Here is a 14277-nt window from a genome sequence, read left to right as displayed (position 1 = left end):
TATGTGCCATGGCAAATGATTGATAGTTTTTCAAGATGCTGTCAAACATTGCCATTGGAATTTCACTGCAGGCAATCACATGCCCTGTATGAATTGAAGATCACACTTTTATATTTTTTATCAGCTTTATCAATCTTTGATGCATTGAAGAATCTCAGAGTAAAAAATTTCTACCGAAGGCATAATCTAAATTGGCCTCGTGTGCCTCTTGCACTTTTAAAATCAAACACGAAATGTGCACGTTAGGGGACTTGGCTGTGTGTCCTTTAAATGACCAAAGTGGTGAAGACTTAGCAAAGTCTCTTGGTTTGCGTGATTTTCTCCTCTGATTGTTGTACTGCTTTACTTCATAAGGGGTGTGGCATAGTAAATTTTGAGACTGAACTAAGTGTGAGTTGAATAGTGCTACAAGTGAATCGAATATTGAATATTTTTTGTAATGAACAGCCTTTTTAACCATTAAAGAGCACCTAAACCACCCTGAGCGTGTAGGTGAGAGGCATTTCTCTCTCATGTTTGCAACCCTCTGTATGGCCACACTCTCCACCTTGCTGCATACTTCTCCAGGAGGCTCATGGGCACCACATCAGTAATGAATGTAAAGTTAGCATTCTTTTTGCGTGAAAAGACAATCAACTTCTGCTTAGTGCTCAATGTTTTTTGGCTACACATGGTTGCCGCCGCACAAGCAATGCAAAACTTGCTACACAAGGTAAAGTAATTTGATTGCACATGACAGGCAAACGAAATGATGAAGAGGCGTGTGACTGCAGTGTCAAAGCATGCTAGGAGATGAATCAGAACTGATATCCTTCATAAATGGACCAATTGACAGCTTTGGTGACGTCATGTTCATGGTCCATGTGAAGAAGGGACCGGAAAATCTCTGAGAGGAACACACGATGGATGGATGGGGGGGGGGGGGGGGGGGGGATTCTTTTACTTTGTGGCTTCTCCACGACTTGCAGCACTGCCATGTTCATGAAATCAATTTGATCTGTTACTGCTTTAACAGTCTATGCTGTTGTCCTTGTTATTTGTTATGTATACAGTATATAGCACACAGAGGCTCCAGTGCTAGTTTTAGGTGTATGGGTAGGCCAGTTATTTTGGCAGTAAAGCTGGTTGAGCACGCTAATTGAGCATGAGGAAGATAGTGGGTGTTTCCTGCCACGACAGTTATTGCTTCAGAACCCTAAAAGAATGCAAAAAAGAACAAGAAGCTTGCTACAAAAAATCATGACAAATGCTTTCTGCATGATTCAATTATGTATGCCTGTGCTTAACAACCAGCTTTCCTGCATAGCACACAGACACCAGTTTAGTTATTCTCACAAAAGTGCATACGTAAGCTTTTTTTTTCCATGTGGTCTTAATTGGAAAATATGAAAACTAGTGGCAAGATAAATATTTTATGTGTTTCACATTTTTAGTCTTAAGTACTTTTCAGTGAAATGTTATTTTTGGCTGCGCTTCTGTTTTTTTTTTTTTGTGCTTCTGTTAAATCTCGCATTTAAAAAAATGGCTTGCCAGCCCTGCGAAAGAGCATGTCCAGTGAAGCTGTTGAAAACCACCACTACAACTGCTGAGGGGGGTATGCAATGCTTCATTGCTTTAGAGTAATGGTAGTAATGAGACTAATGTTAATTTTGACAGCACGCCACCACTGGTCGTATTGCCATTTCTTTTTCCCTTTACTGCTCCTTGTATTTACGCTGCCCCTCGGGAGTCCTAACTATGTGTTACTTATCCATAGCGGTGCTGCAACAACAATGACCTCATTTGCTAGGCTGGTTCCTTTACTTACGAAAGGCTAGTGATGTCACTCCCCATGTCACAAGCTGCCGTTGCCGTGGCAGCTTACACAACAGTAATCTTTACTGGAAAATGTATGCAGGGAGCGCTACATGCTTTGCATTATCAAAAGCACTTTATTATAAATTATGTGGTTCGGATGCTTGTTCTTTATTGAAATGAATGCTGTTCTGTATGTTGTATATGCGATTCCAAAGAATGCGTGCCCCTTTTGCTTCACTTTGCCGAGTGTTTGAAGCCTGCTTCACCTCCGCCGTGGGTCGGCATGGCATTGCACTGCCACCGGGATCGGCCCACATTTTTGCCCACGTAGGTGGGCAAAAAATGCCGACTGACGAGAGGCTAACAGTTTCGCTGTAAAATTTGTGCAGAACTCATCTACAATGACTATCGAAGTATACAATAGCCGAAGCACGTCATCTATAAGGCGTGTACTGCAGCCGGGTTCCTCTCTTGCTCTTCCCTCTGGACATGCTGCAGTTTCTGGTGGCAGTGCTGGGAAGTCCACGTACACCTAGTGGCACATACACAATGACCAAAGTTGGCATCAAAGAGGTTCATTCAGGATTGGATAAAATTTTTGAGTAAGCAGACAGGGACAAAAGGGAGACATAGACACCACAATGCACTAGCTTCAATAATTCATTAGTAGAGTAGTTTGCTGGGCCAGTTGGTGCATGGTGAACATATAACGGTTTCCAGCAAGTACGGACGCGAGCACAAGAAGTAGAAACGGACAGGACAACGCTGGACTTACAACTCAAGTTCATTGTGAATACATTCCACAAATCTCTGCCATGCATGCGTATAACACCCATGAACAATAACAAGGTTTGTAGTCAAAAGATATACGCATACCCAAAAGCCAATTCATCCCCTTCCCGACAAAGGCAACAACACTTGGATTAACATGATAAATTTAGAAATTTAAGTTCTTTATCAGTGATATGAACCGAAGGTTCACTCACACATGTATGCGCGCCCAACTTTTTCATGTGGAAAGCTTCGCTAATTTCTCTAAAATTGGAGAAATTAGCGAAGCCTAGATACCTACACCAGACATAACACCCTGTCGCAGGCCAGTCTCGCTACAGCCAACCTTGTTCATCCATCGCACGCTTGAGAGCAGCACAATAACAATGCATAAGCGCCCCGTCACATGGTATTTTTTCATATTTCGCTGGCTTTCTTTGGAACGCGGAAAAAAGGACCACGTGAGATATTTCGTGTTGGAAACAATTTATTGAGAGGCTTCTCAAGGTGCTCTACAACTCATCACAGGGTCTGCAGCCAATACTTAAGAAGTTGATTAATTAAACATAACTGATCCGTTAGTTAAGGGGAAAATAAAAAATAGCCTGAGTAACTCTAGGCCAGTGCCAACTTCGGCTCAAGTTATGTGGCACAACCTGTATATTGTAATGACGAAGATAGCACAAACATTAATGCGGCCACGTGGCTCCTGAAGTAAGGAAGATAAAGACAAAAGAGTCGGTGCCGCTGCTTTGGCTCCCACTGTTGTTGGGCCGGGACTGCTTGGCTGTTCTCTGCGCTAGACCCGCTAACCATCAATAAATCTTGTAGCATTTGGTGGAGGTGCAGGGCACCCTAACGCCTCGCCCTCGAACTCTAGAGCCGCACTGTGCGCACCCCTACCGCCAAGACTATGCCAGACGAAGCAGGTGAGCAACCCACTTCAACTGGACCAGTGACCTGTGGTGCTGTTCATCAACGAGACCCAGCTGTGTTCAGTGGCACCACTGATACTGATGTCGACGAGTGGCTTCGTCGTATGAATGGGTGAACAACCACAACAAGTCGGACAATCCAACAAAGCTCACCAACATTATTTTTGTTCTTTCAGATGTCGCCAACCTCTGGTTCCGAAACTGTGAGGCCACTATTGCAATATGGAATGACTTTAAGAATGCTTTCGTGCAGGTATTTGGCCTTCCGGCCGTGCAAAAGCTTCGCGCTGAACAACGCCTCCACCAACCAGCACAACAGCCGACGTCATCGATCTCTGCAACCGAGTAAGCTGAATGATGACTGAGGAAGAGAAGAGTAAACAAGTCCTGAAGGGCATTGAAGGCGACGCTTTTCAAATGCTCCTGGCTAAGAATCCTACTACCGTTGTAGCCGTAGTTGCCTACTGCCAAAGCTTCAATGAATTATGCCGGCAACGAGCGCTCGCTGCCAAACTGTTTATCATGTGGCCTCCCTTTCCAGTTTGGCGACTGCTCCCGGACAGACTGATGACGAGTCTCTGCTGCCTCAAATCAAAGCCTTCATTCGTGAAGAGGTGGCCCACCAGCTCTCGCTGCTCCCTCTCACCCAGGAGCCTGTCCAACCTTTGTCCTCGGCTGTGCAGCAAGCCATCCATGAGCACGTTGCAGAGGCTTTTCCGCCGACCTACCAGCACGCTCCGATTGCTGCACCGCTGACATGCGCTCAAGTTGTGTCGTATCCTAGACCAGCAACACTTCCCTACCCGAGTCCGCCACCGCCGCCCAGCACTTCTCCCTGTGCCTCAAATGCCCCCTCAGTACTTCCAGCCGCAAGATCCGTGGCGCACACGGGACAATTGGCCGATATGCTTCTCCTGTGGTCTCGCTAGACATGTGGCACGCTTTTGTCACCGCCGCCTGCCACTTCCAGATGTTGTTGTTGATCCACACGTACCTGCAGCCCACCAGGATGCTGACTTGAACCCATCACCACACTTCTGGACTGGTCGCCAGAACTTCAGATGCTGTCATTCACCATCACCGCGTCGCCGTTTGATATCGCCTATGAATTGTCACCCGCCTTCCAACAAGGGAAACTAAGTGCTGCAGCTTCGGAGGCAAGAGCTGCACGATTGTCGAAATGGCCAAGACATCCGCTATCGCCGCAAAACATTATAGAAATAAAAGTTAAACGAGTCACTACATTCACACTTGTCGACACAGGCACTGCCATTTCCGTCATATGTGCGGCTCTTTGCCATAAGATCAGGGAGGTCACCACATGACTTTGTGGCCTTGCATATATATATATATATATATATATATATATATATATGGGCATGTTCAGATAAGAACGGTAATCGAGGTCCCATGCCCATTTTTTGTTTTCAATGAAATTTTTATATCTGATGGGCAAATGTGTCCACACAAAGGAATGAACCTTAGTTTTGCAAGAAACTTCGTAGTTTTCTCGTAAAAAAATTGTATGTCACAAGAGGTGGAGAACGTCGTTTTTGCCACTTCACAAAGTTGCAAGTTTGGAGCCTCACTGCATGCACAATAATCTTTTTCCGCACATAAGTACTTTTTCGTTACCTCTTTGCAATGTGTAATATACAAACGAATAAAAAAACTTTTTTTTGCTGTGTCAATCTTCTAAATAAACAATCGCAAACTTCGCTTCCGGAGCTATTCGGTGCAAAAAAGGCACTTTTCAGGGCAGCCTCAGGGCAAGATGCGTAAATATCTCCACACTTAATCTTTTTCTCAGTATTTTCCAGCTATTTTTACTCACTTTAGGCATGTTTTGTAGTTTTACACTTGACAGATATTTTTCAATATGGCCTCAAATTTGGCCGAAGATCAAAAACGTCAAAAAGGTGACAACTTTGACTTCGATATAAAAAAAAAACATCATCGTCGAATTTCATTAAAATTTGCCTGAATAATCCTCAATAATCGTTAATTCTAAGGTACCAAAAAGGTGTTGCATTATATTGTTTTAAAGTATGAAAATGAATACAAAACTGAGTTCATGTTTTTGTTATCTAGAATTGCTTTTTACTGCCTCTTAGAAATAGTAACTCTCAGAAATTTGTTTTAGCACTCACTGAACTTGGTTACATTTTATTTACCGCAATATCCGAACGATCCTCAATGTTTGTAGAGCTTCTACTCGCTTGTTAGCGGTGTTTTTGATGCGTCAAAATGGGAATAAATTCGCTATTTCACCTGATGTCTCAAGAACTGGTTGGCGGCGGTCAAACGTTTTTTGTATTGCCTAATTTATCATGCTAAGTTACACTGGTATGTACTCGATTCTTTAAAAATATTGGATCATTTATCGGTGCTTAGAAAAGTTGTATATATAAAAATGAATATTAATGTGTTTCGGAAGCCGACGTGTCCGCACCTGCATCTGTTTACCTCTGTGTTCAATGGTTCTACAGGGCACTGTCATGAGACAAAACGTCGTCTTCTGAGGGGGGCAATTTATCTGCAAGGTTTTTAATCAGCAGGAGTTTTAATTGGGACACAATTTACAAATGGTATGCCGCTTTATCTGCAGATTGCAATTCAGAAAATCGTAACAAGAAATAAACGGCAGCAGTTGACTTCGGTATGCGCACAGTATATTGTCCAGCCCGAAGCACAAACCAGATCACAGTCACTTCCATCCCGAAGCAGCGGTGGAGGCCACATGGATGCACTGCCTTCATTTGATTGAACGTACTTCCACATGTAAAGCGTCTGCACTCCAGGCACTTTCTTTGCCGTTTTCCATTCTTCCTTCTTCATTTCGCATTAAAGAACACCAGGTGATCGAAATTTCCGGAGTCCTCCACTACGGCGTGCCTCATAATCAGAAAGTGGTTTTGGCACGTAAAACCCCATAATTTTTTTTCTTCATTTCGCGAAAGTCTCCAAGCTCCCTCTGTGGGAGCTCCAGAATGGTGATGTTCTTTAGCGTTCCTTGATTTGCGTCAACGAAGCCGCTGGCTGTTTGTATGGCCTCACTTGCAGGCTTCCGCAAGTTGTGGTGTGATGCTCGATGTTTCACAAGCTCACCAACGCTGTCGCAAGCATTTTTGCCGTGTCCAGTGGCCGAAAACATCCATTTCGTCTTTTGACATTCACTGCGTTGTAGCTAATGAAACTGATATTTATTCTTGAAGTGAGCGGGAGCCCCGTCGCTCACATGTGTTACCTTAGTGTAGATTGGCGCGTTGTCTTCGAGGTGTGCTTTGATTTTCGACAGAGCCAAACATGCGTGAGCTGAATCATGAGACATATCATCGGAAATAACGGCGTAGTTCCGAGTGGATTTTCTTGACCTGACAACGCAGGCAAACACGGTGACCTGCTTCTTCTGCCAATGGTACGCTTGTACTGCGTCTGGAAGCACAACTGTGCACTTTTCGGCGAAATCAAAATGCAAAACAATTGAACCTCTCTCGCAGCTCTGTTTTTGTTCATGTATTGCTTTTGCTTGCACAAATCTGATATAGTTGTGGGGAATCCATTTCATGGTCATTCTTAGAAATTCTCTCATAAATGATGAAGCGGTCAGAGTTTTTTTAACTAGCTCACCGTATTCCCATGAAGCAATCAACACCTCGTCCTCGCTGCTCATATCAAAATTTTCCAAAGTGAAAATGTCATCTTGTGGACAGTGCTCACAATTCCTGAGGAAACATGACGCAGTAGGTTCCTGGCATACGCAGAGACTCTGCATATCATCGGGAGAAAGCGACCTTCCGGAGGCGTTCTGCAGTCCCACGAGGCACAACTGAAAGTTTGCACAGCACACGCAAACACACACTTGCCACTGTGGCGAGCATTTCACCCACTTAGGACGCAAGGATATGAATTTTATAAGGCTAACCTGGGAGGCAGGGTGAGCTTGCTTGTAGAGGCGGAATGCTTCTCGCAAGGACCGTGTCATGAACCATTTAGGTACCCATTCCTTCTCTCCCTTCTTTTAGATTCTCACAACATCCTTTTTGTTCGGTGTCTGTCTAGAGCAATCGAGTTCATCCATGGTGTAATATTCTAAAACGGTGGTAATGTCTTCGTGTTGTAGCTTACATCTTGTATATCGCTCCTGTGTTGACCATACGCCTTCTTCATCCACCATCTTCTTTGATTTTTGAATAACGTACCTCGTTGCCTCTGGAATAACTTCCTGCACGTATTTCACGGTTAGGTTGCGTGGTAGCAGTGTCAGCAGCTGGCAACGCTCTTGAAAGGACGTACACCTATTGCAGGCAGCATGTATGTTGTCTTCCCAGCTGCTGCATTGCGCACACTTTTCTTGTGACGCACGCGAAGTCTCTGGGATATTATATGCTGCCTGTATCCCTGATCGTATTTTCGTCACCATAGCTCTTGCCACCTCTTCCTGCTTTCGCTTTGCATAGGAAAGTCTGAGGTGTTTTTTTAGAGCGCTCGGTGGCTTTAGGGGCGAGATTTCGGAGGTAAGGCTGACACTGGAGTTTAAATTTTCTACGATTTCTTCTCCAGGGCGGAATTCTTCGAATGTTTCGGTTGACTCTGCCTGCATATTATCTATGTCTTCCTTGAACCGACGGTAACAATTCTGACAGATGAAGTCACTTTCTCGTACTCGGAGAGCTTCTTCGGCAAGTAGGACTTTTTTGACAGCAGCGACATTGAGGGTTTTACACTGCGAAAATTACGTCCTTTTTCAATTCTCTGTTTGTGCCTTTTTGAGTAGTCGGCACAAAACGTTCGCCGCGGAAATCTCTTCATGAATGCAAAAGCTCACCGCTTCCGAAGATTATCGTGGGACAGAAGAGCAGGTGACGGATGCAGGGCTCAGGGCTGCTTTTCCAAAAAAATGAGATGGACAGATTGATGGATTTTTAACACAGGCTGCCCGCCGTCGACACTGACGCTGCTTAGGTCTGGCGTACGAGCTGAGACTGAGCTACCAAGTATGCTTGTCGTGGGAGCCTTCGCGCACAGAGAAGCCACGTGAGCACAGAAAACGACCCCACATTCTACCAGGCCTGCAAAACGACACGCAAAACTCGAGATCCGTACAACATCCGCTCATCGGGCCTGTCTCGGTCAAAGGTCCAAGGCTGAGGTATAACTGCCAGGCGTTTGGTGCGTTGCAATGGAAAGATGATAGCGGCGGCTAAAGCCTCGGTGCGGTGGCGGCACACGTGGTGCTATGAAATTCGGGGTTGCGCCGGGCGTTATATAGCTATAGGAGCGGCTGCCAAGCGCGGTTCATCCATGGAGCGGCGGCAGCTCGTTAAAGGCATCTTGAGAGTAGCGATGGGTGCAATAAATGTTTGCATAAACGACCACTAACCACACGTCACTCCAAGATAACGTTCTCAAATATGCTTACAGTAATTTAAGTCCCACTGTTAGAAGAGTGCGAAAGCGAATAGGAGCTTTAGACCTTTGATTGTAAGAGAAAAAAATACTTAAAAATTACACTTATGAACTCGGCAACTGTAGCGTTCAAAATTTACCCACAAAAAGACAATACTAAATCCAGCTTCTCACGATAGTGCATTCTAAGAGAAAATACTGAGCAATCGTAGGGATTGAAATCATGAACTCAGTTTTGTATTAATTTTGATGCTTTAAAACAATATAATGCAACACTTTCTTGGTACCCTAACATTATCGAGTATTGAGGATTATTCAGGCAAATTTTAATGAAATTCGATGATGATGATTTTTTTAAAATCCAAGGCAAAATTGTCACTTTTTTGACGTTTTTGAACTTCGGCCAAATTTGAGGCCATATTGAAAAATATCTGTCAAGTGTAGAACTACAAAACTTTCCTAAAGTGAGTCAAAGTAGCTGGAAAATACCGAGAAAAAGATTCAGTGTGGAGATCTTTATGCATCTTGCCCTGAGGCTGCCCTGAAAAGTGCCTTTTTTGCACCGCATAGCTCCGGAAACGAAGTTTGCGATTTTTTATTTAGAAGATTGACACAGCAAAAAAAAGTTTTTTTATTCGTTCGTATAGTACACATTGCAAAGAGGTAACGAAAAAGTACTTATGTGCGGAAAAAGATTATTGTGCATGCAGTGAGGCTCCAAACTTGCAACTTTGCGAAGTGGCAAAAACGACATTCTCCACCGCTTGTGACATACGATTTTTTTCCGATAAAACTACGAAGTTCCTTGCAAAACTAAGGTTCATTCCTTTGTGTGGACACATTTGCCCATCAGATATAAAAATTTCATTGAAAACAAAAAATGGTCATGGGACCTCGATTACCGTTCTTATCTGAACATACCCATATATATATATATATATATATATATATATATATATATATATATATATATATATATATATATATATATATATATATATATATATATATAAAGGGAAAAAAAAAGAAAATGACTTTCTTGCCATTGAAGGTTCTATTCAACATTATTAAAGGAGAGTACTTCTGAAAGTTGCCCATAACTTTGCTAGCCTTCCTCTCCGCTACTTTAGTGTGCACAGCAAAAACCACTGGCAAAAAAAAAAAAAAACATTGTGCATACTTTCTTCATCCACATAGTAAGGGGGCAAAACCTAAAGTTGACATGGTTTACTTGATGCATGTTCCTCAATTTGCATAGTGGCAAGCATCATTGATAGTGTGATGGGGTTATGCACTTTGGTGCGTGATGTGTCAGTGCTGCTCATGCTTGCTGTGTTATTTCAAAACCTTAAAAATTTACTGCAGAGTATGGCCAGTTATGTCAAGAAATTGATATTGAAAGCTACTTATAAGTAGGGATGGGTGCTTATCCAAGCAACAGTGCTACCATGGTATTTTTACACCCTAATGAAATTTTGATGCCTTATGTGAAAATGTTGCCACTTATCGCATTTATTTTTGAGCAAGCAATATTGTTATTCTGCCTCCAGGTTTTTAACATGCCTTCTTTCCCTCTAGCGAATGGGTGTCCTGGTGCCTGGAGAGACCATAAAGCAGCATACTAGTTTTGAGGCACTGTACAAGAATGGTAAAAAAAGATAGCTTTGCTAAGTTTTGCAACTTGTTGCTCTTCTAATTACTGGCCAATATTGCAGTCTGGGCAGACAATGGTGACTTCTGCAGCATCCAGTATGCAGGCACTGGAGCCCTCAAGACCGACTTTACAAGGCAAGCCATATGACATCACATTAGCAGGGTGTTGGCATAGTTTGGTGTGAAATCTTTGGTGTATAGTGAAAATAGTAAATGCGCATAGTAAGATTGAAAAAGAAACAAAAATTTCATGAGCACCCCTTCTATCCCTATCTGAAATAAACAATTGGTCTTACAGGCTACATGGCATGCATACACAAAAGATTTTTGGTTCATGATTAAACTTTTTCTCTATGTAGTCGACTATGATTAGTATTTAAAAGTGTGCTGACTTATGCCATCTTCAAATTGGAAGCCTTGTTTAAAATATGTGGGCATATTTTAGGATATCTGAATGCTGTCAAATTACATGACAGGCCGAATTAACCAATGTCGAATTAGTAGAAGCTACTAATTGCATTACTAGGCTATCAAGAATGTGTAATGAGAAGTGTGCCATTTTTTATTTCATTTCACAAGAGTTCTTTTTTAAAAATTACCACACATGGCACATTAAACATATTAGTGTCACTTTTTGCCTTTATTTAATAAGGTGTTATAAATTCTGACTGCTGAAGCTTGCTTACAATTTAGCTGCGTGTCTTATTACACAAATCTTTTATACCTGCGGCAAATGTGTGTCTTTCAAAATTTTACTCAATCAGCTTGTCTGTCATATTCTTGATTATTTAAAAGATAGATTTAACTTAAAAGCCAACACTAGTTATAAATATATATATATATAAATAAGAACTTGTGTACCTGCCTTGGTGTCAAGTGCGCCTACATCTATAGTGCCACCCACAGTGCTCATAATGATATATATTATTATTAGCCAAATTTGTTGTCTAAGAAACTAAAGATACATGTTCTCTTTGTTTTAATGGCCAGAAAGCTTTCTATATTCATATTTCATTGTGCAAGCATTCTTAGGGCGGAAATTCTATCACATAGCATGTATATTATGTGTATTACAATTTCTGGCATCCACCACGTCTCTTTCAAGGACTGGAAAACGTACCTTCCTTGGAGCTATGAGAGATGGCTACAACTCTGCTGTCCGCTACATCAAGAACAATTTCAATGATGGCTTCAGGCAGGCAAGTTTCATTTTTTGTTGACTCATTAACTGCCTTTCTTTTGCGGGGAGCATGCCCTTCCTGCAGTGTAAATCTTGCTAAATGCAAAATCTGTTGCGTTGCAGGATGCCATTGATCTTTTCCTAGGAAACTACAGGGTCCAAGAAGGTGAAGGTGCAGCTGTTTCATGTCCACTTACAGTTCGCAGGGAAAACAAGTACTGGCTGGTAAGTTGAAAGTAATGCTTGGACATTAGATTGACATCAAGTAGCCCCTTGGCTGGCGAAATTTTTTTGAAGTGTCCCATTTAACTTACCATTCCTCTCACATGTTGCCATGCTACCGTTATCACTGGTATAGGCCACTCAGCGGGCCACATAATAATGAATAGAACAGAAAATTAAATGGAACATTACAAAATATAAGCTCTGAAGAGCGTTATTGCATTAAATTAGATCGGTAGATTACACTTCTAGAATACCAAGTAGGTAAGTCAGCAGAGGCTTGGTTAAAGAGAAAAGGTGAAAAAATAAGATTTTATTATTTGGGGCTATGATTTCAATGCAAAACTTAAGAAGGGAAGTTTAGTAATTCACTTTTCCCATTAACAAAAAATTTATTTTTACCAAACAAGTGCAAATAGAGTTCTTAAAACAGTAATCTACCAACCTAAAGCGATTTAGCATTTCTGTTGTGTCCCCTTCATATTTCTTTCCTTCTATATCATGCAGAAGTTTTCTTTTTCTCAAGCAGAAAACATTTTAAACACCCTAATTACTTTTTGTGTACATTATTTAACACACATTTCCTCATAACTTTTCTGCTTTTGTTCACCATACCTGAACATTCAAAAGTATTGCTGTTAGCCTTTTTCATGGTGTTGGGACTACATCGTAATCTACCAACCTAAAGCGGTTTAGCATTTCTCTGCTGTGTCCCCTTCATATTTCTTTCCTTCTATATTATGCAGAATTTTTCTTTTTCTTAAGCAGAAAACATTTTCAACACCCTAATTACTTTTTGTGTACATTATTTAACACACATTTCCTCATGACCTTTCTGCTTTTGTTCACCGTACCTGAATGTTCAAAAGTATTGCTGGTAACCTTTTTCATGGTGTTGGAACTACATTAAGTATAATGAAGCGTGATGCTTTGACAATCAAAAAAGCAAAATGAGAAAACAGTCCTCAGTTTGCGCCTTTCTACAGAAAATCTTTCTTGAACAAACTGTTCTATTAGTGGCGATGGTGACTGGAAGACTTCTTGATTTTAGTGCTCAGTGGTAAAAAGTGCCAGCCAGCAAGCCAGCAATGCGTTTTTCAGCTTGCATTTGCAAACTCAGTCTAGTGGTAAAGACCATAAGATATACTTTTCTTTGTGTGGGAAAGAAGCTAAATAGTTAACCACCTATTTATTTTCTTGCAACTATCATTTGAGACGTGTTGAATTGAGGGATCGCTCTGACTGCTATTGGCTGTTATGGCTGTTATGGTTCTAGCATAGTGATTCTCAACTCCCTGCAGGCACGGACCACCTGAGCTTGCTCAGGTGTAAAGTGAGGACAAGCTTGAGTCTACTATTTCTCCTTCCCCCCCCCCCTTATCTCTCTCTTTCCTCTTCTTTTTTTAATAAAGGCAATCACACATGCACAATAAATGCATTATCTGAGGGCCATGAAAGGCAACATGCATTCATAGCTGCTTTATACAGGGTGTCCCAACTATCATGCACCAAGATTTTAAAATAAGCAAATGCCACGTAGCTGGACAGAACCAAAGTAGTGTGGTTTGCCGTTGCTTGGAGACACTTGGATTTTTTTCTGCATTTTGCCTGATTACATAATTAGTCTTAATTAATTAATCAACTTCTCAAATATTCTAATTAGATGAAAAGCCTCAATGAGAAAATTGTAGAGCAACATGAAAAATTCCCAATACAGTTTTCTGTTGCTCAATACGTGCTACATAAAAGTATTTTTTCAAGCGTAAACGATGCATGCAAATACATGCAAAATTGCCACGCGACTGGCCGCTTGAGGCACTTTGTGTGCCTAATGTAACTTCTCAAATTGTAATAGTTGAGAAGTTGATTAATTAAGACTGATTATGCAGTTAGGCATAACACAAAAAATAATCCAAGTGTCTCCAAGCGACAGCAAACAACATTACTTCGGTTCTGTCCAGCTACGTGGCATTTGCTTATTTCAAAATCTTGGTGCATGACAGTTGGGATGCCCTGTATATCACACAGCCTTTGTTCAATGAGAAAGGGGCGCTTGTATGCTGTAAATGCAGGTGCTCGCATCACGTTCACCTGAAGATAGCCCAATCAATAAGTCTAACTCAACATCCGCATTAATATTTTTTTTTTTCTAATTCCATGTGTTCAAAGGAAAGAATGCAGCTTCTCAGATGGATCATTGAAAATCACTTGCGGACATGTCGCTCACTCTTAATGGACTCTGAAGACCCTTTGTTAGGTGCAGGCCAGATTGAGGGACATATCTGCAAGGCGCTCCAACTGTATACTTCT

At 41.8% G+C, this 14277-nt stretch overlaps 1 protein-coding gene, 1 long non-coding RNA gene and 1 pseudogene across 6 annotated transcripts in view; 1 reads left to right on the top strand and 2 right to left on the bottom strand.

The window, feature by feature from the left end:
• The window catches only part of Sac1 (Sac1 phosphatase), a 140736-nt gene that overhangs the window by 68163 nt on the left and 58296 nt on the right, over positions 1–14277 (top strand). For all 5 annotated transcript variants that reach the window (XM_050193221.2, XM_050193218.2, XM_055061830.2 and 2 more), the window contains 4 exons: positions 10491–10560; positions 10628–10700; positions 11671–11764; positions 11869–11970. In XM_050193221.2, coding sequence (XP_050049178.1) covers positions 10491–10560; positions 10628–10700; positions 11671–11764; positions 11869–11970 — 339 coding nt within the window. The remainder of the gene's footprint in view (positions 1–10490; positions 10561–10627; positions 10701–11670; positions 11765–11868; positions 11971–14277) is intronic.
• The window catches only part of LOC129380545 (uncharacterized), a 37298-nt gene that overhangs the window by 16480 nt on the left and 6541 nt on the right, over positions 1–14277 (bottom strand). The gene's annotated exons all lie outside the window — the stretch shown is intronic.
• On the bottom strand, positions 5436–9280 carry LOC129380544 (uncharacterized; annotated as a pseudogene).

Source organism: Dermacentor andersoni, chromosome 1 (assembly GCF_023375885.2).
Source record: "Dermacentor andersoni chromosome 1, qqDerAnde1_hic_scaffold, whole genome shotgun sequence".
NCBI lineage: Eukaryota > Metazoa > Arthropoda > Arachnida > Ixodida > Ixodidae > Dermacentor > Dermacentor andersoni.
The sequence above is the reverse complement of the archived record's forward strand: the minus strand, read 5'-3'. Positions and strand labels throughout refer to the sequence as shown.